We start from the raw sequence: 27,590 nt of genomic DNA, 5'->3' as shown, positions 1-27,590 counted from the left end.
AACCCAAGTTCTAGTGAATCAGTGATCATTGAGGGTGGGGAATTAGCCACCTCCCCATGGATTGCTATCATCAGAAGTTATGTCAGTCATCGAATACATCCCCCCAAATATTCAATTTACATACCAATGACACAGTGATGCCAGACCTCACATTTTCCATCTTTTTGTCATAGCAGTGCAAGATACAGGGAATGGCACAACACTTCTGATGTTTCATGGTATGGGGGAGACAATCTAAAAAGTGTCACAGGCCAATAGATTGCACTGCCGCACACCTCGGAATTATAACAAAGTTTAGCCTTCCTCTTCTCCAGCTTTAGCTGTAAACTTCCCCAGAGGCAACCACCTCCATTTCACCCAAGACTTACAAGCAACCATTTTGCACCCCATTCAAGGCAGCCTGCTCAGCACAGGCAGGGCGCCCACTGGAAATATCCAAAATGTTATAATTAGCCCAACACTGAAAATTCCATGAAGGTGCATGGCATCCAATTTGGGCAGGGTTAGATCCTCCATGCTGTTCTTCCACCAAAACCGCAAATCACACTTTTGAAGATTGCTAAGTCACTGTGTGTAGTGAAGTCACATTAATCATATAAAATATGTCTACAAAGAGAATTAAATTATTAATATCTCTGCAACAATAGAATAAAATCCTGTTATTCTTTCAGAAAGAATTTAATATTGAGAGTCTAATTGAATTTTCTTTAAATTACTGATCAGCTTATCATTACTTTGCTCAAAGTTAGTCAGAGGAACTGGCAACTTTTAGGTGCGTATGTTGCAACTGGCTGAGGTTGGGCAGCTTGTCTGGAGCAAACACAAATAACAGGGCCCATGTAATTGATTTAAAGACGTAACAGCACCATCATCTGGAAGAATTAATAATAGCACTTTTAAAGATACTGTACCACCCCTGCAGGAAACAATGGACTGCGAGTATTCGAGTTATGCATTGATTTGAAAGGACAGAGAGCGTTGTTGCTATCTCAAAATTTTTATGTAAAATGTAGATATATTTCAGACACTGTTTCCATTAGCTGCTGTTGCAAGGACTGGGGGACACAGATTTAAGGGCCAGAATTTTACGTCGATTGTGCTGGCGCGCACCCAACCTATAATCATGTGAAATTGCTTGAGAGGATGTTGGACGTGTGTCCTGTCATCGTTGCACTTGCACACAACATTACAGTCGGCAGGCAAGCGCGGATGTCAGAATCGTGCCTGCAGAAAATTAAGCGGGCATTTAAAGGGCCACTTGTCAGCGGTTTTAAGTGGCCTGTCCACTTTTACGGTTGGCGGATGGGCCAATTGGCCAGGTGGCCTTCACATTTTCACTACAAGCTACATCCAGGGAGGGATAAAATGGCCAGGGTTAAATAAAATAAAAGAAGACGTTTGAGGGATGATCCACTATGTGGGCTGCTGTCAGGTGCATGAATTTGCGGTATTGTCACAGTTTGCAGCAATTTATTGACCTCATTTCATTTTTAAATTACTGCAGCTCCCTGAGGCAGCTTCACAAAGGCCAACAGCCTTCAGGGAGCGCCAGCCCGCACCCTCCCTTCTCCCTGGCGCCCGTCCTCATCCCGCACTCATTTCACGCTGGCTGCCAGTTAATTGTTCAGCGAGCGTGAAATCACGTTCGCGGACCAATCACGGCAGGAAGTACATATCCAAATGATCCCTTCTGCGTCCACCGATCACGCATACCCAATGAGCATGAGATTCAGGCCAAGGTTTTGGATGAGAGATGCAGGGGAGGCTGTGAGGAAGAACGTTTTACATACAGAGTGGTAATGACCAAGAACATGCTGCCTACAAGGGTGATGGAAGTGGAGATGATGAATGATTCCGGAAGGAAATTGGATGGGTATCTGAGGGAAGTAAGCTTTCAGGACTACAGGGATAGGGGGTTTAATGGGACTGACTGTATTGCTCTACAGAGAGCTAGCATAGACTCAGTGGGCTGAATAGCCTCATTCTGTACCATAATGACTCGAAGACACTGTGGCCTTGATTTTCATGGAAGAAGTTGGAAGGCCGAGTCAAAGAACCTCCCAATTTGGCAGATCCTTCACCTTTAAAAGGGCCCTTGCCTGCCATATTTTTGTTCCATGGAGTTGGGTGGATGGCTGGGCTGGCAGGCTGGAATGGCTGCCTCAGTTTTCTGGGACCTCAGCCCAATTTTAATGATGAATGACAGGCCCTCAAACCCTCACCTCCACCCACTCCACATGCCACCTCCAGGCCCCCCATAATCCACCCCCCCCCAACCCCCCGGGGGGGGGCCCCCCCCCCCCCACCCCCCCCCCGCCCCCCTCCCCACCTCGGTGTATCCTCCATAGCCACTCACCCAATATCCATTATGGGCAGACCTCAGGATATCTTTGAAATGGATTTTTTTTAAAACTATCTAATAGAGCTGTCATAGTCTGAAAAAAATGCTCTTATCCACAAAACCTGTTCAAAAAATATAAATTCCCGCAAGTAGTCAATCTATTATAAAAAAATAAACATCCACTTACAACATCAAAGAAAGATAATCCTTTAATAACATCTAAAAATTGTCAATCAAAATGTGAACATAGCCCTCCCCCACATTGAGATAAGCAGTTATGGACCACTTGAAATTCAGCCAAGTATTTAGAATAGCTCCAGCTATCAAAACAAATCCTGAGAAATGTCAACAATGAAACTGAAATACCAGATAGCCTTTTTTTAAGCTGCAGATGCTGTTTCTTTTCCATTTCAAAGCACTTTGCCTGTTAATCAATGGAATGTCGCAGGTGTTTAGATATTTTTAATGTTCAACAGCAGGGCCATTTTCTTTTCAAAGTTGAAAAACTCTGAACATTTAAATCTCAATCCAAAGTATGACAGCAAAGTTTTGCAGCATACTTTCTACAGTTCTACAGTTTTCAATGTATTATGGCACTTACTCCAATGGAAAAAGTTCTGTAATAAATGCCGGTACCTGCACAATGGTGGTCAATGTAATGGTTAACTTACCTTTGCAGGACAGAGCCCTATAATCAATCATGACAGTTAAAATACATCTAACGTACAATACAGCATCAAACTATTGAAACTGAAAGAACAATTTTTTTGTTGCATTGCAAAGCCTGTCAATGAAAGAATTCCAAAAGTGTGTGACTGTATTTTTTTGGCTCCCCAGTTGAGCTGGGTTCCCTTGCAATTCATGAACTCCTCTCAGGTGCTGTGAAACACATCTCTTACCAAAACAGGCCCTATTCCATGCAAATAGCTGGGGGTCTGAAATGTCCACCTTGACAATGGATTAGGACTGCTGTGACTGGGCTCACTACCTGCACCCTGGGCTATAAAAATCCCACATGATGGGAATGGGGGTGGGAATCCTGGAAGCAGGTCCAGTCTATCACTTTTAAATCCACCCCCCCCCCCCCCCGCCATTCAGACATGGACTGAGGCATGAAAATCCGGGCCCATGACTCTATGAACGCAGCTATTTGTGCTATTTATATGAAAAGATCCAGTTCAAATAAATAAAAACAAAATTCAATTTCCGGATCTGTTGCTATATGGAGATAGTGATTATGTGCTGAAACATTCACTTAATAATGGTCTTTGGAGGCTATCTCTGAAGTGTTCCTTTTATGGGAGTGTGAAATATCCAATTGAATACTTGGCTGACTGGAAGAATTTGTTTCTTGTACTTTGAACTTTATTAGTTATTGTATTTACTTTGCATTTTAGATCTGACCCAAATAAACCTGAACTTTCAATCTTTTGAATGCTATCAGTCAGTCACGGCACTAATTTTTGAAATACTTTAAATGCTACTGTTTGTTTATATGACGACACAGGAAGATTCAGTAAAGTTTTGAACTGCAATGTTATCCTGATTAATTAGGGCTGTTTTCAATTTTTTAGGAAATTAGGCTAAACCTTCAAAAGAAGCCACTTCCTGGTTTGCTCTTTGAAGAGGCATGGCCAATCCAAATGGTTTGCTTTAATTACTGGCTGCTTTAGTTCTGGTGGGCATAACAAGACATAGCAATTGTGAAAGCAGTGCTTAGTTTAAGTAACCACCAACCAAAGAAATCTATTATTTCATACAGATATTGATGAATGCCAATCTAATCCTTGCCGCAATGGAGCCACGTGTATTGACGGTGCCAACTGTTTTAGTTGTATCTGCTTACCAAGCTATGGCGGTGCTCTGTGTGAACAAGGTAAGCTCAAAGATATATTAGCTAAACAATCTCATTGCTTGGAGTATTGAGCTGAAGTAAACAGACCAGAATTCATCACATCTGCCAAACTAATCCTATTTGCATTTTCAGTAGGGAGGTGATTAATAACAATATTATTATATTGCAATAATGGGGGAAACAACTGTTAAATGCTGCAAATTTAATTTTCATTTTCATTATGATGTTTTTACACCATGACATATTTTTAGCACAAATTACAACATCCTGCTTAAGCGCTTGGCAAGCAAGCAAAAACAGCCCACCAGATGCTTTGCAATGAAGAATATACCACTTTAAGCCTGAGGTAGATACACATCATTGAGTCAGCATCACAATTGTACAATGTGTGCCTCACATACAGCCTGATCGCTGACCCTAAGAGTCTTAATTGAGTTTCTCCAATTGCTTAGTTGGTAAAGATAATATACCCATTGTGGGTCTGAATCATACACACCCAGAAGGCTCCCGGTTTGATTCCCAAGCTGTGCTGAATTAATTGATCTCAAGTGAGTTTTACTAGGGTTCTATAATTTCCTCAGCGCATCTGACTTGGAAGGAAAAGTAATCAGATTGGCGTCCTGCTCCTGATTGTTCTCAAGTGACATTTGTGGAAAGTGGATGGAACAATGGACCATGACCCTCTGAATGCCATTAAAAATCCTGGAATTCTATAAGAGAAACCAAATTTGATTTATTCAGTCATGCAAAGCCAGTAATTCTAATCATAAATGGACGGAATCATGGAATGCCATTCCGAAAACATCAATTAAGATCCTAGAATCGAATTTGGCTCAGTCACTAGTTAACACCTTGGGACAATTTACTATGGTAAATAATTACCTCTCAATCAACACCACCGAAATAGATAAGAGGAACTGGTCATTATATAAGAGGTAACATAATTGTTATGTTACAGAATTAGTAATCCAGAGGCTTGACAATTAATCTGGAGACATGAGTTAAAGCCCCACCACAGCAGCTGAGGAATTTAGATTCAATTAGTTAAATTAAATCTTGAATAAAATGTTAGCATCAGTAATGGTGACCATGAAACTCCTGGATTCTCAGAAAAACTCATCTGCCAACTTAAACTTTCATTTCCCCCACCATTGGTGGCAGCAGTGTGCACCATATAGAAGATATACTGCAGGGACTCGCCAAATGTCCTTCGACCACACCTTCTAAACTCACAAAATCTAACACTAGAAGGGCAAGGGCAGCATACAAACGGGAACACCACCACCTGCAAGTTCCCCTTGAAGCCACACACCATCCTGACTTGGAAATACATCACCATTCCTTCACTGTTGTTGCATCAAAATTCTGGAACTCCCTCCTTAACAGCACTGTGGGTGCACCTACACCACATGGACTGCAGCGGTTCAAGATGGCAGCTCACTACCACTTTCTCAAGGACAATTAGGGTTGGGAAACAAATGCCGGTCTTGCCAGTGACATTCATAACCATGAAAGGATAAAAGAAACTGTCCTTTAGGGGAAGAAGTCTGCCATTCTTACCTGATTTGGCTAATATGTGAATCCAGACTTAGAGCAATATGGTTTACTCTCTACCTTCTGAAATGGCCTAGCAAACCACACAGTTGATTAGAGGTGGGCCCTAAATACTGGCCTTGGCAGATCCACACCATGCGAATGAATAAAAAATAATCACATTTCTGTTTGTGGGAGCTTGCTGTGCACAAGTTAGCTCTATTGTTGTTAGTGATCTACCAGCTGTGATTTGCCCCCACAATCAAATTGCCTACTGATACCCACTGTCTAGGGTTACATTGGAAGCATATTCATTTGGATGAGACCTTTAATGATTGCCTATAAAATTTGGGGAAAAGATAAATCTAATGAATTACTTATGAGGCCATGACATTTTATATTTGAATCTTAATGTTTCTACAATGTTGACTGAGATTGGAACACCACACTATAGTTAAGTCCCTGCATTCTTTGTTAGCTGCAGCTGTACTATTCAGCAATCTGTGAACTGTTACATGAACCAATGCCAAATTTGCAGGCAGTAGTTGAAATCACTCTTTTCAGTGTAATTATGTGGTGGTGCCAACAGACATGTGGAAATGCAAAGTAAATGCTTATGCACAAAAATCCCCTCTAGTACTGGTATTAAAAAATGGTTATAGATTTGGACATAAAAATGTAAGAAATGAGCTGAACTATCCCATGTACAGCAGACAATACAATTTAGCTTAGCGGGAGTAAGTATGCAGAAGACACACTTACTGATAGTACATAAAATCTGCAGACAGGAAGTATGTTTTATTCTTGAAAAAGAAGTATAACTAAGTTGCTTGCTTTTGAGGAAACTCATCTGTGTGGGTTCATGTCTTTGAACGCTCGAGTTCTGAATTGTTTGTTGCACATTCACTACCATGCATGTTTTTAAAATGACAGTTTTCCACGGCCGGGATTTTCTGCTACCAACTGGGGTGGGCGTCATGATGGGTGCAATCGGAAAATATCGCGAGAAGGTCGGAGGCAGGATTTCCGATGACATAAAAGCTGTCTTCAGAGGGTTAAATATTCTGTTAATCTGGTCAAACCATAGCTACAATGATACACCAGGTTTTCCATTTTCCCATAGATAGCCTCTGGGAGGGGAGGCAAATCTAGTGAGGGAAGGATCCTTTGCTGCATTGCATAAGTCTGCTTCTTATGACTTGCTTCTTGTGACCTTAATGGTATCTACGGAAATAAAATAACATCTGAATGCCTATATACATGTTTTATATTTATCAGATAATCTGTACTTCCTGATCCATTTTTTAAAGCAACTTCTCACCTGAGAAGTTTCTGTTTTCTCAGCAGTAAATCAGGCATGAGGCTATTAACTCTATTTATATTGCCTGCAGCCTTGGGATGTAAAATAATTCAGACGTTAGGACCCAGCAGAACTTTCTGGGCAAAGCATTACATGCCAGATTTCCACCACATCAGACAAAAATGTATTTCAAAGCACAGACATAGCTGTCTGGTGTGAGGATACGACCACAGGAGTAGAAGTCATCACAAAGTACAACTGAGTCTATACCTCAGTGCCACATAGATTGTGATAAATGACCTTTGGAGGTTATGGATCGGGGGAATGTAGGTTTCCAAATTTGAATTGTGTCTGTAGATGCTTATCTAGGAAATACATGCTAAATCTGTTAGTCACATGTAATTTAGAATTATAGGAGTTGTATAAATATGGTAGAAGTCCTTTTATGGCAGTGCTGTGTAAAGGCATTAGCCTAACATGTTGGTTCACTTACCTTAAAGGAGGAGATAACTCTGTGAGTTAGCAGTGTGCTAATAATATTAAGCACTCTACCTGCAGCTCACAATCATGTGTTTAATTTTTTAAACAGTTTTTAGGTAAAATCATTAATGTCATACTTCAAAATATGTTGCTGATATGTCACCTCTGGTGTTCCCCAAGAGTCAATCCTTGGCCCCCTTCTATTTCGCATCTAATTGCTGCCTCTTGCACAGTGTTAGTTTTCACACATATGCTGGTGACATCCAGCTCGATGACACCACCACCTCTCTCAACTCCTCCACTGTCGCTAAATTAGCAAATTGCTTTTCTGACATGTGGTACTGGATGAGCAGAAAGCAGTTAAATACTGGGAAGAATGAAAGCATTGCTTTAGGTCCCTGTTCCAAATTCTCTTCTTTAACTATCGACTCTATTCCTTTATCTGGCAACAGTCAGGAATTAAGCCAGTCATTTTTTTATTCATATACGGGATGTGGGTGTTGCTGGCTAGGTCAGCATTTATTGCCCATCCTTTGTTGCCCTTGAGAAGGTGGTACTGAGTTGCCTTCTTGAAAGCTGCAACCCCTGTGGTATAGGTGCGCCCACAGTGCTGTTAGGGAGGGATCTCCAGGATTTTGACCCAGCGACAGTGAAGGAACGGCAATATATTTCCAAGTTAGACCGGTGAGTGACTTTGAGGGGAACTTCCAGGTGATGGCATTCCCATCTATCTGCTGCCCTACACCTTCTAGATGTTAGTGGTTGTGGGTTTGAAAGGTGCAGCCTAAGGAGCCTTGGTGAGCTTCTACAGTGTACCTTGTAGATGGTACACACTGCTGCCACTGTTCGCCGGTGGTGGAGGGAGTGGATGTTTGTGGACGGGGTGCCAATCAAGCAGGCCGTTTTGTCCTGGATGGTGTCAAGCTTCTTGACTATTTTTAGAGCTGCACTCATCCAGGCAAGTGAGGAGTATTCCATCCTACTCCTGATTTGTGCCATGTAGATGGTAGACAGGCTTTGGGGTCCAGAGGTGAGTTACTCATCGCACAATTCTTAGCTTCTGATCTGCTCTTGCAGCCACAGTATTTATATGGCTAGACCAGTTCAGTTCCTGGTCAATGGTAACCCCCAAGATGTTGATGGTGGGTGATTCAGCGATCGTAATGCCATTGAATATCAAGGGGCAATGGTTAGATTCTCCCTTGTTGGAGATGGTCATTGCCTGGCAGTTGTGTGGCGCGAATATAACTTGCCACCTGTCACCCCAAGCCTGGATCTTACAGCATTTGGACATGGACTGCATCAATATCTGAGGAGTCGCGAACAGTTTTGAACATTGTGCAATCATCAGTGAACATCCCCACTTCTCACTTTATGATGGAGGGAAGGACAGTGGCGAAGCAGCTAAAGATGGTTGGGCCTAGGACTCTACCCTAAGCAACTCCTGTAGCGATGTCCTGGAACAGAGATGACTGGCCTCCAACAACCGCAACCATCTTTCTGTGATGCTAGGTATGACTCCAATCAACAGTGAATTTTCCCCCTGATTCCCATTGACTGCTAAGGCTCCTTGATGCTACACTCTGTCAAATGCTGCCTTGGTGTCAAAGGCAGTCACTCTTACCTCACCTCGGGAGTTCAGCTCATTTATCCATGCTTGAACCAAGGCTGTAATGAGGTCAGGAGCTGAGTTATCATGGCAGAACCCAAACCTAGCGTCAATGAGCAGGTTATTGCTAAGCAAGTGCTGCTTGATAGCACAGTTGATGACCCCTTCCATCACTTTACTGATGATGAAGAGTAGACTGATGGGGCGATAATTGGCTGGGTTAGATTTGTCCTGCTTTTGGTGTACAGGACATACCTGGGCAATTTACCACAAAGCTGGGTAAATACCTGTGTTGTAGCTGTGCTGGAACAGCGTGGCTAGAGGTGCGGAAAGTTCAAGAGCTTAAGTCTTCACTACTATTGCTGGAATATGGTCTGGTAATCAGCAGGAGGTTTCCTTGCCCATGTTTGACCTGATGCCATGAGACTTCAAGGGGGTCAGAATCAATGTTGAGGACTCCCAGAGCAACTCCCTCCCAACAGTATACCACTGTGCCACCACCTCTGCTGGGTCTGTTCTGCCAGTAGGACAGCACATACCCAGGGATGTTGATGGTGGTGTCTTGGACATGATCTGTAAGGTATGATTCCGTGAGGATGACTATGTCAGGCTGTTGCTTGGCTGGTCTGTGAGACAGCTCTCCCAATTTTGGCACAAGTCCCCAGATGTTAGTAAGGAGGAATTTGCAGGGTCGACAGGGCTCGTTTTGCTGTTGTCGTTTGCAGTGCCTTGGTTGGTGGCGTGTGGTCCATTCTTTTTTATTGACTTTGTAGCAGTTTGATACAACTGAGTAGCTTGCTAGGCCATTTTGGAGCTCATTTAAGAGTCAACCATATTGCTGTCGATCTGGAGTCATGTGTAGGCCAGACCAGGTGAGGATGACAGATTTCCTTCCCTAAAGGGCATTAGTGAACCATCTGGGTTTTTATGACAATTGACAATGGTTCCACGGTCATCATTAGACTTTTAATTCCAGATTTTTATTGAATTCAAATTCCGCCATCTGCCGTGGTGGGATTCCAACCCGGGTTCCCAGAGCATTACCTTGGGTCTCTGGATTACTAGTCCAGTGCTCACAACCTTGGCGTCGCATTTGATCCTAAGATCTCATGTTCATGCCATCTCCAAAACAACGCACGACTTCACCCCAGTCTCATCTTATCGGCTCCTGAAGCCCTCACCCTTGTCTTCATTACCCCTGGACTTGACTATTCTAACACACTCCTGGCTAGTTTCCCACATTCTACCCTCCATAATCTTGAAGTCATCCAAAACTCTGCTGCCTGTGTCATAACTTGCAGCAAGCCCTGGTCCCCTGTCAGTCCTGTGCTCACCAACCTCCTTTCGCTCCTCGTCAAGCAACAGCTTGATTTTGAAATTCTCATCTTCAAATCCCTCCACGGCCTCATGCCCTCCTTGGCTTTGTAATCTCCTCCAACCCCATTACCCTCTGAGATATCCATGCTGCTTTAAGTCTGGCCATTTAGGCATTCCCAATCCTCCTAATTACTCCACAAGAGCAAAATACTGCTCATGCTGAAAATCTGAAATAAGAACAAAAAGTACTGGAAAAACTCAGCAGGTCTGGCAGCATCTATGGAGAAAGGTTGTGGCCTTTCATCCGAACTGAAGAAAGATAGAAATGTTAGAGTTTTTAAGCCAATGAAAGGGGGAGGGGGCAGGAAGAACAGAAGAGAACGTCTGTGATAGGTTGGAGGCCAAGGGAGATTAAAGAACAAAGGAATTCACAATGCAGCAGCCAAAGAGAGTGGTAATGAATATAGTAAAGGAACAAATTGTGTCCAAATGCAGCATGATTGTTACATGAAAATCATCTGAAACAATATGAAGGGATAAAGAAAGAAACCAGACAAGATCCGACCCAGCGAAACAAAGAAAGCAAAGGAAAAAACACATAGAACAAGATGGAGGCAGAGGTTATTTGAGGTGTTGAACTCTTCCATTTCTATTTTTCTTCCGTTCTAATGAAAGGCCAGCGACTGTTTCTCTCCACACATAAATGCTCCACCATTAGTGGTCATGAAGTTACCTAGGCCTCAAGCTCTGAAATTATCTACCTACACCTCTCCATCTCGCTTTCCTCCTTTAAGTCAATTCTCAAAACCTACCTCTTTGACCAAGCTTTTGAACATCTGACCTAACGTCTGCTTATGTGGCTCGGTGTCACACTTTGTTTTATAATGTTCCTGTGAAATGCCTTGGGATGTTATATTACATTAAACACTGGCCTGAATTTTCGTCATTACGGAAGGACGTAGGCCTTAGCCAAACTGGTGCAGGAGCCTCGATTCCAAAAGTCCCCCATCCCAACCCGGCACTCACGATTTTCACTGGGGAGGTGTGGTGGAATTGGGGGCGGGTCATAATTCATACATGCATGTTTCACAGAGGCAGCTGCACAGTTAAAAACACAGCTGTTTTCAGTTAAATGCGATTTGTGAAACATGACTCATGAACTTTAGACATGTGTGGAGAAGGTCTGAGCTTAGTGGAGTTCTTTGGAGAGGTGAGGTACCCTTTTGGGGAGCTTTAAAAAGTTTCACCAAGTGCCTCAGAGCTTCCACAAATTATATCATAGCTGTGTGGCCGACACACAGGGGAGTTGGAGGGTGGGGCCTATGGCTGAGGAAGGCCAGGTATTTTTGCCCCTCATGACTTGGGCACTCAGATGGAAGGAAAGAGAGTATGCCAGAGGAGGCAAGACTGCACATTGTGGCAAAGAGGCTGCAACATGAAGATGCCACCTTCACACATTCGTGCCATAGGGTGGGGATCAGGTGAGGAGTTAGAGGAAGCACAGCCAGGGAGGAGGAGGAGAATAACGACAACCACATTTTACCCTGCGGTAAGGGTTTACTGACTATGGAAGTCATACCTCAATATGACTGAGAATTAATGGAGAAGGTGGCTCAGATTAACCTGGGAATTGATCACCTTTGTATGTGACATAGTCCAGAAAGATCTCAAGCCACAGTCTGTCAATCCTCATGCCCTGCCAGTGGCTCTCAAGGTTACTGTGGCTCTCAGATTTTTACATAACTGGCTCTTTCCAGTCTCAGCAGGAGACTGCTCTGCAGCATCTCACAGTCAGCCACACACACCTGCATCAAGGCCGTCACTGATGCCCTCTTTTCCTGCGCAGGAGAGCCCATTAACATCCCGATGGATGTGATGTCTCAGACACAGAGGGCCATAGGGTCTGCAGAATTAGCAGAGGTTTCCCTCAGGTGCAGGGGGCTATTGACTGCACCCACATTGCCATAAGGGCACCAACTCATCAACCTGACACTTTCATGAACAGGAAATCGTTCCACTCTTTGAATATGCAGATCACGTGTGACCACACGAAGGCTCTCCTCCACATCTGTGCAAGGTACCCTGGAATCTGTCATGACTCATTCATCCTGAGGAATTTGCAGCTTTCTCAAACACCCACACAGGTCCGTGGTTGATTTCTGGGGGATGAGGGGCACCCCTTAAGGAGATGGCTGATGGCCCCCTTTTAAGGCAACCACTGGGCCCATATGGCACTATAACAACAGCCATGTGGTGACCCATGTTACAACAGAGCAGACTATTGACAGTCTGAAAATGTGCTTCAGGTGCCTTGATTGTTCCAATGGAGCTCAATGGTATTCCCCTGCAAGCATTTCTTGGATAGTTGTGCTGTGCTGCATGCTGCACAACATGGTGCAGTGGAGGGGCCTACAACTAGAGAGGGCAGAAGCTGGGCCAGTAGCTACATCATCTGAGCAGGAGCACTATGAGGAAGATGAGGAGCAGGGGCAGGAGTCTCCTATCCACGCTCATGGATCTGACAAGGATGAGGAGGAAGAGGGCGGAAATGGGAGCCCACCTGAGGGTCAGGCCCATGTAGCCATGGCTGATTTGTTGCAGGAGGGCATCATTGCCAGAAGCTTGCTAATCCAGAATAGATTCAACTAAGCTCCTGACAGCTCACAATTCATAACAGCCAGTATCTGATGAGCAGCTTCCACATAATAAACCTTTCACATGGAAGCCACATATGCTCAGGCAAATGCCCATCCCCAACAAGAGAGAAATCCAACAGCATATACTGAAAGCTAGTGCCATTACCATGGATAAAACCATGACCATTATAATCATTGGGCTCAACATGATGTACAAGTGCACCTTTAAAATTCCTTCACAACCTGGACCTTGTACATATCTGTTAGGGCCTGCCAATGAGGTGGCCAAGGAGCCACCTTGTGCCAACTCAAACCATGCATACTATGCCAGCAGGAAGCAAGACTTCACACCCCAGATCTACAAATATGATTGTATGTGCTAACAGTACTGCAGCCAATGCACATTTGCACAGTGAGACTGTGTTACATCACCTACTTTAATTACCCTCCACATTAGCCATCCAGCACAGGCATCCAATTTCAATAATGTGTGAGATTGGCAACAGGCAATGCTACCAGAAAACTCAGCCCCCTTAGAATCCACAGCCTCTACTACCTGGAAGGCAAAGGCTTCTAAAGTAGTGGCGAGACCAAGCTAACATGCTTCCCTGGAGCATATATGGCATCTTACCATGAGGAACATCCACTTAAGTAACTGTGTGATACTCAATTACAGATGACTGCCTTTGACATAGCACTCATGCTTGAAATGAACTTGATGAACTCCATCTGATCTTTGACTCTGACCATTGCTTCTCCCATGAATTCAATCATTGATGAACAAGAAATGCTGCAAGGAACAACCCTTGCTGTGCCAGTACCTAATGTGAAGGTCTGGAGAAGGAATCAGCCTTGCACTGCCAGTCATGCATGGGCAGACCCTTGATGCTGATGGAGTCAATGCGACACAGACTTCAGAATTCAGTCTTCAGTGCCACTGGTAACGACCGCCTTCATTCATAGTGAAATGTATTACAAAAATGCTTATTTGTGTTAAGTACAAAATAGTGTCACCACGGTGAACCCATTGGTGATCAAGGTGACATCTTGTCCTGTGCTCAGAAACACTCCTACGAAGTGCCCCCACCCTGTGTTGCCTCAGAGGAGGTGGAATCAGGCTGCTCACTTCTGTTCTGAGGAAGAATCATAAGGACTTGAAACGTTAACTCTGTCTTTCGCTCCACAGATGCTGTCAGATCTGCTGGGTTTTTCCAGCAGTTTTTGTTTTTGCTCAGTTCTCATTTGATACGGCTTTGAGGATTGTTGTGGCTGGCTTGCGTCATGCAGGGACCTGTCGGGGACCTACTTCAGACTGCAGCCTCGGCATTTCTGCAGGGGCAGCTGTTATCACTGGGAAAAGTACAGCAGACAAAGACTCTGGTGGAGGAGCTGGGGTGTTAGAAAAAGATGAAGATGCTGAGATGCTCTCGGTACCTTCATCCTCCTCACTAACCTCCATAGATCTCGGTTGGCATTCAGGGAGTTTAGGTGGGGCTGACTAATGAGGCACAGCAGTTGTCCATTCCAGCAATTGTTGTGCCAACAGTGCACCATCCTGTAAAGGGTACGCAGCTCCTCATGTACTCCATGGATGTCAGTTCTCATGTTCTGAGCGGACTGATCCGGGCTACTGACAGAGGCTTGCCCCCTTTCCTGGCTGAGGTGCTGCTTTTGCATCCACTCTGAGTGTTGCTGCATGTGTCTCTCCATGAGATTGGTCAATCTCTCATGGTCAGAGCTTCTGCGGAGCCCCAGGACAATGTGGAGCTAATCACAGTGCTGGACTCCTCCACTCGCGCAATGAGTGCTCACATTTCCTCAGGGAACTCCACCAGATGTCCACACATCTGCTGCTGATTGTCCAAATGCTGTGAACCAAAAGGCGATTCCTAGAGGTCCCACATTCCTGCTTACTGGAGCATCGTCATGACTTTCCTCCCTCCTCCGAGAGGGGCTGTTCACAGATGTCTCTGACTCTGACACTACCTCCTGCACTCTGGTGTGCCACCCCGTGCCAATGACTCTACATGCGCGCTATATCCCTCTGATGTGCTAGCATCTGTGTTGGTCACTGTCCCCTCCTGCCACCTGATGCCAGATGGATGATCTGGTCTTGCAGGGTGAGCGATCACTGCTGGGAGCTGAGTGAGACACCAAAGTAGTAAATGAGATAGAGCCCTTTACATTGTGAGAGCACGCTCTAATACACACCATTGCCTTTAACCATAATTGTGGAGCCCTTACCATGTAGCCAAACCTGCTCATTAAAAAACCTCTGTGCTCAGTGAAGTAACAGGATCACTTCTGCCATTACTACCATGTTTTAAAGTATCTCCACCACCACTTTTAGCACCTACTACAGGCGGCTCTCGATTCCCAACAACCAGCTGGATTGTTCCACCAAACCTCCATTGCTGTCTCCCCCACATTACAGATCACCTGTAGCCTTGTGGTCCCACCGCTAGTCAGGTCATTATGTGGCTTCTTGTCCTGCAAATGTAGCATGAAGAGGGTTGATAGCCTAATATAGGGTGCCGCCAGGAACAAATATCTTGCTTCTGAAAATGCAGCAATGTACATTAACATCCTAAAATATGGAACCGTAGGACTGCCCTGGACATACAAGCCTCCATGTTATAGGAGAGGTAAATTTTAGTTCTCCGACTGTAAATGCAGCATTCAGATGTGAACAATTCGTTGGTCCTCAAACTATTTGTGCTGAATATCTCTCCTTGCCGCAGTGTAGCATGTCTTGGAACCTCTTCCTGCACTGTATCCAAGAAGGTCTTTGCTGCATCCATGGCGGTGGCTATCTCCTGCCATGTTCTCTTGGTCATATTGGGTGGGCTGTGATGGCCAAGGGGGTATAAAACTGAACGCCATCTCTACACCTCTTCCACCAGGATCTGCAGGTCTTGGTCACTAAAGCTGGGCCCAGACCATTCCGCTCTTCCACTTTTTGTCTACTTTGAGGTATGAGAAATGTGAAAAGAAAAGGCACATAAGGGTTCCAGTTTTGAATAGTTTCAAATGCATTTATTTGCTGACAAACACAAACCAGTTTCTTTAACTTATTAGTACCTAATGTTAGGGAGTCCAGGGGAATGAGTGTGGATAAATGCAAGGTCACCTGGAAGTTGTTCCTGTGACTCCCAGTTGGCATGCTGTGCTCCCGAACATTAACTACCCTGCTGGTTTGCTTTCTCTGAGTCACACTATTGTGCCATGACAGAGTGCTGCTGTGAGGGTCCTGGTCAAGGGTCCATTGCATGGCTGCACCTGAGAGATGGATGGAAAGAGGTCAGGTGGAATGGTAAAGCATCATGGCAAATGTGTGTATCAGTCATCCTCTGAGGTATTGTATAACCTCAGTCAATACAAAATATTGTGAGCAGCTGATGATGCTAAAATGCTGCAATCTCCATCGCTGTGTCTTGTGAATCTTCTCCAGCCCTCACTTGGTTGAGTGTACTCCTTCATAGCAATGTGAATAGGCTGCAACAAAGACAATATTTTCCGATGGAAAACCCATGATGGGCCTTCCCTTCCAGTGTGAACAATCAGTTGGACAACTAATACAGCTTGAACTCACCTGATTGATGAATGACATCTCCTCCAAACAAAAGCTGTACCTCCACATGCTCGCTGCCTCACCACAGGAACTCTTGACTGGCCCACCTCTTGAACACAACCAGGTCACATTACTCATATTGTGCCTGCCTCTGCTTCACCAGGACTTCTGAGGTTGGTGGACATGACTCCTGTTAATCCCCCCACCGGCCCAAAAATCCAAAGATTCCAGCCATTTTTTCCTATGTTGGGGGTTTGCGGTGTCAGGAATTTTCTGAGCTCCTGACTCAGGAGCAAAAATTTAGGCTGCTTTAAATATAAGTTATTGTTGTTGCTGATATTGCCTTGGTAGGTATGGTATAACATCATAAATATGACCTGCCAGATCATTTGCACCATAATAGCTAGCTTTGTTTGGAACATTTTTACAATCCCTTATTTAGACTCTTCCATTTAAAAAAAAATAAATGAAAGAAATCAGATTTTAAATTTAAATCGCCCTGCTTCTTACCCATCTGCTTTGCTTTGATCTCCCAATTGTGTTTGATTTCTTGTTTGGTTTCTTCATTGGGTTATAATCCTTCACAGTAAAATAAATTGGGCTATGAAGGTACTGCATTGGTAGAACCATAGAATGAGCCATTGGGCGGAATCATCCCAGACTTGCACTAAGTGTGGTAGCGGGCAGGAAAAGGACGTTTTACCTACTGGCCGCAATGGTGGCTTTTTGCACTGTATTGTTCCATTCCTGCCTCATTAATTATGCAGCCACAGGAAACTGTCTTGCTGGTGGGTGGCCTCCAATTTGCCGGCTACACTGTTACCTCGCTGTTTTCTCACACAGGGCAACATTTTTAAGCTGCAGATGTGCACACACTTCTCAATACTTGCAGCCCAGGAGGGCACTGGTGAAGGCATGGCCCCAAAAGCCAAGAAGAGTGTAGTTCCCCGATTCAGTTTCGCCCCCCTGAGATGCCTTCTGGTAACTGTGGAGGCCTGCCGTAATGGTCTCTATCCCAGCTTTGGCCGCAGGATGTCCATCAGCCTGACCACTCTGACTTGGGAGCAGTGGTAGAGGTGGTCAGTGCCAGTGCAGCGCACAAGAGGTTGGCAATCCAGTGCAGAAAACGGATGAATGATCTCATCCATGCTGCCAGGCAACCATCTTATCACTCTAAGCTCACACGCTCACAAGGCCATCACACATTCACTGGCATCTTGCTCATTACCAGCTCAAGGGACATCACTACTCATTGTCTCACACACACCCTCACATTACCATTTTAAAAAATTCATTCACGGGATGTGGGCTTTGCTGGCTGGGTCAGCATTTATTACCCATCCCTAGTTGCCCTTGAGAAGTTGGTGGCGAGCTGCCTTCTTGAACCACTGCAGTCCATGTGGTGTAGTTGCATCCACAGCGCTGTTAGGCAGGGAATTCCAGGATTTTGATCCAACAATAGTGAAGGAACGGCGATATTTTTCCAAGCCAGGATGGTGAGTGGCTTGGAGGGGAACTTACAGGTGGTGATGTTCCCATGTGTCTGCTGCCCTTATCCTTCTAGATGGTAGTAGTCACGACCTCATCTCCTCTGGAGACTGCCTCCTCAGCCTCACTATCTTGAGGTCACTTGCACAGGTCAACATGTATTCCCACACACACACCCTGGGATACCCCCTTCCCCAGTACAGCCCTTGCCCTGCTGCCTCTTCCCTTGCCTGAGGCCAATTCTCTCCCTTCCCCAAGCAAGCCCTAGCCTTGCAGCCATTGAAAAGCCAGCCCCGCCTAACGGCTGGTCTAGTAGGCAGAGAACTGTCTGTGAGCCCCCCTAAGAATGATATGTGTGAAGCCTGTGAAGCCTGGCACTAAGACCACGAATTATACCCGAATCAGGGTAGATAAACAAATCTCGAAGTCCTGAACAAAAAGCAACTCACTAAGTGCACGTCACTTATGTACAATTGTGAAACACATCGGCATGAGTACCCGGATGATCCAGTGTGGTGAGATGATTCCAGCAAGCAGGGCTTATAATGAGATGCTAATGTATTAAAACTAGGTTCCTGATGTGCGGCGTGGGAAACGCGGCCCGCCATTGATGGGTGGAATGGACGATCACAAACTAGTTCCAAGACGGTGTAAAACTGCTTTTTTGGCCTTTTCACCATATTGTCCGCTCACACCAGCCATGACGGCCTACACTAACGGGAGTGGCAAATTCCGGCCTAAGTGTCACATTCAGTGCATATGATTACACAAGGGGAGCAGTTCACAGACTTAAAGCAAAATCTGATACTTCATCTCATCTGTTTTAATTTGCAACTGACAGTGCTTAGTCTTTCATTGGTAACCAGCCGTACCATTTTGTCCTTAAAGGAATGGCATCCCATATGTGGATGTTAAATCTACCCAGGTATAAGCTCCTGAGCCATGAAATAGAAAAATATGACTGAGGACAGACATTTTAATGCATATAGTTAATTTCTTCTGTGACATCATTGGGAAATCTATTTTTGGACATCTATGACACTGTGGCAAACTAAAAGCTTTAGGGAAATGGTACATTTAGGCCAGCCTTTAAAGGATTAAGCTCTAAGGATTATATCACTTCATATGCTGCTCCTTGAAAGAAGCTTTAATCACCAACCCTATCTTTACCTATATAAAATTCATTCTTATATGCAGTTATCATAAGTAATAGGCTACTTTTAACTAATTGTCTGTTTCAGCTATCAAAATGAGTTTCCTGCCTAACTTGATTGTACCCACATGGTCTGTCAGTCCATCTTAAATTAAATGGCGGCCTTCATGACCTTCGGGCACTGCTCCATTACCTAAACAAGCTTGTGTGTGTGTGAGACAGGGCTGAGCAAACTTTATTAATGTTCACAGAGCATCAAATCACACTAACTTTCATTAACAATACAGCAGTATGCTTAGGACCCATTGCCAACAAAGTGACATCTTGATTAAGCTAAGGTTTTCTCACAGCTGCATCTCACTGTCTTCAAAGAAGGAGTGCTTTCCCCCCTATTCTGGTATATAATGAATGGATTCCTTCACATTTTTTTCTGAAAATGAATGGAACCCAATGGGTAAAACCCAGCAAAGTTTGCATTGTTAAATATTTCCGTGTTCTTAATGCCAGTGAAAAGCCTTGGGTGATGTTATAAAGTCAGATATTTCTTCAATCTTTAAAGAGAATGACAGTCTGTCTGTTTAAGCACACAGCTCATTGTAATTTTAAAAATCCTATAAAACTAACCTGGAGGATTTGGTCATTCTGCCCTAGTTAAGTAATAATTTGCTATTTTTGATAAATGACAGGAAGAATTGCACAATCTTTATGTTTAAAAATGAAGAATTAAATAATGAATGTAATGCCAAATTAGTTACATGAAACTGATTCATAAATAATCATTTTTTGTTGAAATCTGTGGAAATTATTTCAGTAAGTAAGTGCTCAATCCATGCTGTGGACCTCCGGAAGAGGCCAAGATGGATCATCCACTCGGTACTTCTGGCTGAAGATTGTAGTAAATGCTTCAGCCTTATCTTTTGCACTGAAGTGCTGGGATCCTCCATCATTGAGGATGGGGATATTTGTAGAGTCTCTTCCTCCAGTGAGTTGTTTAATTAATTCATGATCACCTTTACTGATACTAGCTTTTAATTCCAGATTTTTAATCAATTGAATTTAAATTCCACCAGTTGCCCTGTCCCCAGATCTGGGCTTCTGGATTACTCATCCATTGACGTAACTATTATGCCACCATCTCCCCATTTGAGATGTGTGATGAGTGCAATTTGTTTGGAAGGAAAATGGTGACTTTGGACCTCTCCTTCTCAAAAGCTCTCCAGCCCTGGTGTTTTTCTTGTGTCATTTCTGGCTCTGTTGTTGGATATTTGATAGAGATTGATTGCCGTGATTGGTCAACAACTCCAATATTATTGTAGTAAGCAAGTACCAGGATGGTAAAGTTGAAATAGATGGTTTGGTCTTTTTCAACGAGAATTCCATTCCTAAATCTGTGTTCAAAATCATATTTTGTAAGAATGACTGACATCAATGTTGCCATGATTAGGGCAGAGATGTCCAAAAAGTAACACTTGGAAATGTGCCTGTTGATGCTGTAAACAGGCCATCAGGAGTTGTTAATGGTCAGTCATTGTTTTTATACTACCTTTTCAGTTTTTTCTTAAATAACTGTCCTCGGGAGTAGGAAAATGGCCATTTATTGCTCATCTCTTGTAGCTCTAACAAAAGAAAGGCGGACTTGTGATGATGGAGGTTGCCATAATGTTAGGTAAGGAATTCCAGAATTTTGACCTGAAGGAGTATTGTAAATAATTGTTTGGTAGTACAGAACTTTAATGTTGCTGCAAAAAGAGACATGTCAAAGCTTTTCATCTTGCACTCATCAGGGCACTTATTAAGAATAGAGGAAACAAACAATTTATATTGTATGTGAAGAGAATTCTGATTGGTTGGCAAGTGGACTCTGATTGGTAGAGGCGTTGTCATGGAGAATGCACCAGTGGTGGTGACTGACAGTTGTCAAGCACTGTTTGAAATTTAAACCAGGCAGCTTGATCGTGATTGGTCAAGTATTGTCCTGAGGAATGAGTCAGCGAATGGCTGTCACTTATTTTGTTTAGCTGAAATAGACACAATGTTGTGTACATGTTCTTTCTGTCTGCAAAGAACAGGGCCCTGTGTATTAATATATGTAGCTTCCAGTACACGCAAATGTGCCACACTGCGAGCTTGATTGACAATCTTAAATTAGTTGTCAGCATAATTCTTTGCACACTGAGGATTATTTAGCAAATGTTGTCCAATCACAGAATCACATCTCATGTTGGACAATGTGTTTTGAATTTTTCATGCATGGGCTGGTTGGGTACAGTCTGTACCTTGCTTGTTGCAAACAGTGGCTAGGATATGCTATTTGATACAACCTGCCAGTCTTTGGGATATACAGCCTACATACATAGCTTCACACTGGCACTGAAATTCATATGCCGCATTACTCATTTGTGTGACAGGCAGAACATCTTTTCGGCTTGACGGCAGCAGCCTGTTAATGGCGAATACCACTCGTGCTGCTATTGCAAAGTAGCAGCATGAAACAGCTAGCTTCACCTGTTGCTCAAACGTTTGAGATACCTTGCCCTTCCAGGGTAATCTGAGGTAAACCGGGCACTATTCAGGGCTGAAAGTGACAGCCTTAGGCCTGTTCATGAGCTTGTGTGATAAACAGCCCCAAATCATCTGATCAGGGTGGCCATTATCCTGTAGGATGTCTTTGATGTGCCCTATTTCAGCATCAAGCTTGCATGGTGAGCAAATGGTTTGAATCCTATTTACAAGATTGCCGAGAAGACCAATCTTATAACGTCAGGAACTATAAGACCATAAGACATAGGAGCAGAAATTAGGCCAATCGGCCCATTGAGTCTGCTCCGCCATTCAATCATGGCTGATAAGTTTCTCAACCCCGTTCTCCTGCCTTCTCCCCGTAACCTTTGATCCGCTTATCAATCAAGAACCTATCTTTCTTGGTCTTAAATACACTCAATGACTTGGCCTCCGCAGCCTTCTGTGGCAATGAATTCCATAGATTCACCATTCTCTGGCTAAGGAAGTTTCTCCTCATCTCTGTTCTATGTAACTGTAAGAATCCCAACGCGTATTTTGACCAGTGAAGGTAAGCTTGTGGTAGACCATGGTTGAGAACCCCTAGCAGATTTCTCAACTAGTACGTCAAGGTAGGGGAGTTCATTTGACTGCTCCATTTCAAAGGTGAATTTGAGCGCAGGATGGAGCCCATTAAGACATGTAAAGAAACTGTGGGTTTAAATATAGCAAATGTATCATCCACACATCAGAACTATGTGAGGGGTAGGAGGTTAGGTGTCTTTCCATTAAAGGCATGTTTCTCATGGAACCCAAAAAAGATGATTGCGAGAGCTGGGCCTAGAGGGATTCCATGGCAACACCATCTATTTGGGCATAGATCATGCCGTTAAAACTGAACTCACCTGTGCAAGTTGCCGAGTTCATACGTTAAATGAATACTGATTCATGCAATGGTGGCAGGTCTAGATTGTCATGAACAAGTGTTGCAGCGCAAATATCTATGGCTTCCTTAAATGAAACATTGGTGAATAGGCTATCAATGTCAAATGAGCACATGGACACAGCATTGATATTGATATGCAAGTCCTGTATGGCCTTTGCAAATGTGAAGGATTCCTTCACCGTGTATGTGGAAAACTTGGTCAAAACTGGGTTGTAACAATTTGCCCAACCATTTGGCCAATTTGTTGTGCAGAACTGGTCATAGATAAGATAGGGCATAAAGGGACATTGCTTTTGTAGGCCTTGGGCAGCATATTTTCAAACAATACTTGGCAGTTAACTGTCAGTCACCATCACTAGTGCATTCTCCTTGGCAACGCCTCTGCAAATCAGAGTTCACTTGCCAACCAATCAGCACTGTCTTCACATACAGCATAAATTGTTGTTTCCCCCTTATATTGGTATTCTTGAAAAGTGTCCTGATGAGTCCAAGACAAAAGGCTTTGACATGTCTCTTTTTTCAGCAATATTCAAGGAGAATTGTGTGACTTGGAGGGAACCTGAAGGTACTTGTGATCCCATGCCATTGCTTCTCTTGCTAGTCACAGGACTGGGAGGTGCTGTCTCAGAAAACCTGATGAGTTAATGCAGCACATGCTGTGGATTGTACATAATACAACTGCAGTGTGACGGTGGTGGAGTGGGTGGATATTGAGTTTAGGGGCACTGATCAGGGGACTACTTTGTCTGATATGTTGCACATTTCTTGAGTGCTCCCAATGCTATACTCATCAGCTGAATGGCACACTTGCGCAATATTTCAGTCAGCGGGCATGCGCCAGAGTCGGCAGTGTGCCCACTGACAATTAAAAGGCCAATTAAGGCCATTAAAAGTTATAATTGAAAGAAATTTTTTGCTGCCTTACAGTTGGTGGGCATCTGAAAAGGCTAAGTGGCCTTTGCATTCTTTGGGAAACCTCATTCATGGGCGGGATGAAGTTTCCAACAGCAAATAAAAATAAAATAAAAATTTTAACATTTCATCTATAACATATCCATGCTCATGTGACAGAGTCACATGTGGGGACATGTTTTATAACATTTTAAAAATATTTATTTTTAATGTTTTAAGCTGTTCATCTCCCTAAGGCAGCTCTGTGCCTCAAGGAGCTTTTACAGCGCGCATGTGCGATCTTGCACTCTCACCCCCACATAGGCCCGCCAGTGTGAAATCGCAGTTGGGCCCCGATCGCAGGCGGTGGTCTGCTTCCCGACCACCCCCACCAAGCCTGCCCAACAAGGGAAAAATCCTCCCTGTGGAGTTGCCATGATCAGATTCCAACAATTATAATCCCCGTGTGTATAGATATAACTTCAGTTTCTGGTGGATTTTCATGCTGATCCCCCATAGGTTTCAGTTTAGCTGGAATTCGTTGGTCAAATTCTTGATGCTGAGGGAAATGACTCACCTCTGCTTTTGCATTTAGCTCTCATGCCCATATATGGATTAGGGCAATGACAAAGAGACCAGCTTACAGGAATTGATTCCCTGCTTTTTCACTAATAAATTTGGCCCTATTATTGAGTGGAGTTTAACTGGCATCCAGATCCACTAAAAATCTATACTTACAATCTTTTGTAAAAATATTTATGTACTTATACTATGCATGTGTGTACTTTGGAAGTGAGCTCTCAATGCTGGGCTGAAAATGGTCCAGTAATAGGTAAATTAAACTGACGCCACAGAACAGTCGAGCAGGTTCTAAAAACACACCACCCAATTGAAGGCCTGATTGGAAAATATTCTCTTCAAGGATGACCATTTGAACGAGGCAGTGATGGAATTGTATCCCAGTAATTATTCAGCATCTTCAAGAGAAGAAGATTGAAAACTAAGTGTTTTCCAGTAGTGGCAAACATCCAGATATGTTTGAAACAGTGGGCTGGATTTTACCAGCCCTCTGAGGACAGGCTGGAAGATGGGAGGTTAGTAAAATAGCAGCGGATAATGATGAGCAAAGTGGCGGATGGACATCTTGCCCAGAGTCCTGCTTCTGACGTTACTGCTGAGGCTGCTGAGCTGCTGGCCCTCCAATTGTCTGGCAGCTCTTGACTGGCAGCCAACCACTGACAAGATGCAGCCTCGGGTCCTGCTGACCACTGAAATGAGGTCCCCCCCCCTCCCCTCCCCTGCCACTTTCACAGGCCAGTCTGTGGAGCCCCAGCTCTAGCACTAATTTCAGTCCACCAGCACTCAGAGGCAACTTATTTACAATGGTGCTCACAAAGTGCCTTGGGACATTTCACAATGTTTAAAGACCCAGTTGTTGTTGTTGACTCTTAACGAATGTGATACATGAGTGCTAGGTTCTGGCCAAATTCAAAATAAATTGTTTGCCAAAGATGCCAATTTTATTCAAAACCAGGAAAGTTCCAGGTATTGGAAAGATTGATTTGTGTTGTGAAAGCGCTCAATTCGGTAACCTTAAAAATATATGGTCCTAAGGCTAGGATAACATTTTACAGAAATATATAAGTAACTTCACTGCGTGTCCTGCGTAACAAAATTCAAAACTTAATCTTCAGAAATGCGTTTGCAGTTTTGCTGCACGTAGCATGAAAGGAAATCTCTCCACTCCCTTAATGTTGGGACTAATATCTTTCATTCTTTTTGTGGAATATGAGTTTAATCTGTGAGATGCATTTGCTCTGGATGACATTACATCCCCAAAATTCCCTTCCCACATGTTTTAATTCCTGTCTAATCTATTTATTTTTCATGTTAGCAAACAAGAACACCATATCCTAAAATGTTTTTCAGATTTCTTGCAGTCACATTTAGCCTGCCTCTCTTCCCCAGTGCGTAGTTGGTAGCCAGCCCTCTTTAGACATGGCTTATGGTTTCTCGGAGTTACCACAGGCTTTATCGTTACACTCCACTTCCTTCCTGTGAGATGATGAAGAGGTCTCTAAACAGGCTCTGGCAATAAATCTGAAACCACTGTTGGGGAGGGGAGATTGCTTTGTTCTTAGGAATTACAGTGTGCTTTGAGATAAAAGAGCAAGGCAGTCTTAAACACATTGGCAAATAGTTCATTTGGGCAGCAGAAAATTGTTCCTAAAACATTTTTCATTGAAAGTGATATGCGTAAAATCGGACTCTTAGGAAATTAGGAATTCTTTGGTCTTCGAGGAAAAACTGATGGAACATTTTATCAGCAGGAACAAGACTTTAAAATTATTTCTGTGTTACTATTTATTTTATTAAAAAACTTCCCAATTTTAATAACCTTTGAATTTTCCAGATTTGCATTAAATCCAATTGACAACAACCACTTTGCTAATAACTGTTGAAATATTATATGAAATAAAGACTTTATGCAGTTATGTGAGGAGGCGGTGAGTGAACTGTATCCTCCACTCCACTAATTACTAACGATTTGGGCTACCTTTATTGTTTATAATTCAATTTTATTGCTGCTTCCAAAAATGGAATCAGATTTCATTTTATTAAACCCTCCTGCCTTGAGAACATCTTTCATACTTTATACAGGTTTGGCTAAAAATACAGCCCTTGACATAGGCCTGAAAGCAAGGTAAACTTTCAACATTTGCTCAATTAGTGGAGGGGAGGCTATTGTTCATCACTCCCCAGTGAACTCTTTAAACTGACTTTAACCTGCTGTCAATAATGTCTTCACGGACATTGGCAACTAAGGACTCCAAAAGGTGATATTAATTGTAAACCCAAAATTGGAGTGAAATACATGGTGCTTTTACCGCCTCTTCTCAAAGCCTTCAGTGGGAGATCTGAACCATTTTCAGATTCATACCTCATTAGATCACAGTCAGCGAGCTGTCCACTGCTCAATGTGAGCACCAGTGGGAAACCTGAAAATTGGGGGAAGAGTTAAAATTCTATGGTTCTACACATGAGCTGAGCCGGTAGTGGTTGAGGGTGGTGTAGACTACCCAATTAGTGGTCCACAGGGCTTCTGAAGGGCTAGGAAGAACATGCCTCCACCAGCCCCAGGATAATGCCTGCAAAACATATTTCAGTTTGTTTTGGAATGACCTCCAGCAGTGATCCCGTTGAAGACTGCTGGTTCGGGTGCTCGCTGCCTGGTTGCACCAACTGTGCGCAGTGCCTATTTGTACTTTAAAATTGCAAATAAAATCCTGCAATCCAAGTAAGATGCTGACTTGCATAGGCAAGCAGAAATCTCCATGAAAGTGTTGCTGCCCAGTTACAGGTCCTTGATGGGGGTGCTGTGTTCTCTGTCATTCTTAACAGCCAAACACCTGCTTATTAATGGGCTGACGATAGATGAATGTAATCTCTCCTCCTAGAGTTTTATTGAGTTTAGAAACTGCTACTGTAGGGAAAGTTTACTCTGATATTATAGCAATGAACAAGTGACAGTCTAATCCCTAGTGAATTCTCAGCAGCCAGGAGCTTTTCTTTCCTAATCATAATGGCATCATGTATGTGGCTGTCTTTCACTTGTGTTTTGACATGACCTAGAGAACAATTGAGTTACATCAAACCTGGCAACTTGGAGATGGGCAATGAATACAGACCTTGCCAATGATGCACAAAACTGGGAAATGAATTATTAAAACATCACCAGGACTATGAATTACTTTAGTCAGTAGGTTGTTAATTAGTTATTGGTTTATTGTTCCAGCGACAGTTTCCTTTTTTTTTGAAGTTGGGGGGTTGAAGTTCAGCATACAATGATACCATGTCACAAAAGAAATAAACTGAGTTGTACTCTGCCTTGTCATTTGATAAATAGGGTTGAATTTTATGTGCCCCCGGCGGGCTGGTTTCCTGTGGTTGGGGGGGCATGGCATGGGTGC

General features: G+C 43.6%; 1 protein-coding gene across 3 annotated transcripts in view; it reads left to right on the top strand.

Moving 5' to 3' along the window:
• Nucleotides 1–27,590, top strand: part of LOC121276870 (versican core protein-like) — a 228,990-nt gene that overhangs the window by 163,241 nt on the left and 38,159 nt on the right. For all 3 annotated transcript variants that reach the window (XM_041185460.1, XM_041185461.1, XM_041185458.1), the window contains one exon: nt 4,104–4,217. In XM_041185460.1, coding sequence (XP_041041394.1) covers nt 4,104–4,217 — 114 coding nt within the window. The remainder of the gene's footprint in view (nt 1–4,103; nt 4,218–27,590) is intronic.

This window comes from Carcharodon carcharias, chromosome 4 (genome assembly GCF_017639515.1).
Source record: "Carcharodon carcharias isolate sCarCar2 chromosome 4, sCarCar2.pri, whole genome shotgun sequence".
In the NCBI taxonomy this organism is placed as follows: domain Eukaryota; kingdom Metazoa; phylum Chordata; class Chondrichthyes; order Lamniformes; family Lamnidae; genus Carcharodon; species Carcharodon carcharias.
This window is presented reverse-complemented; position numbering and strand designations above follow the sequence as displayed.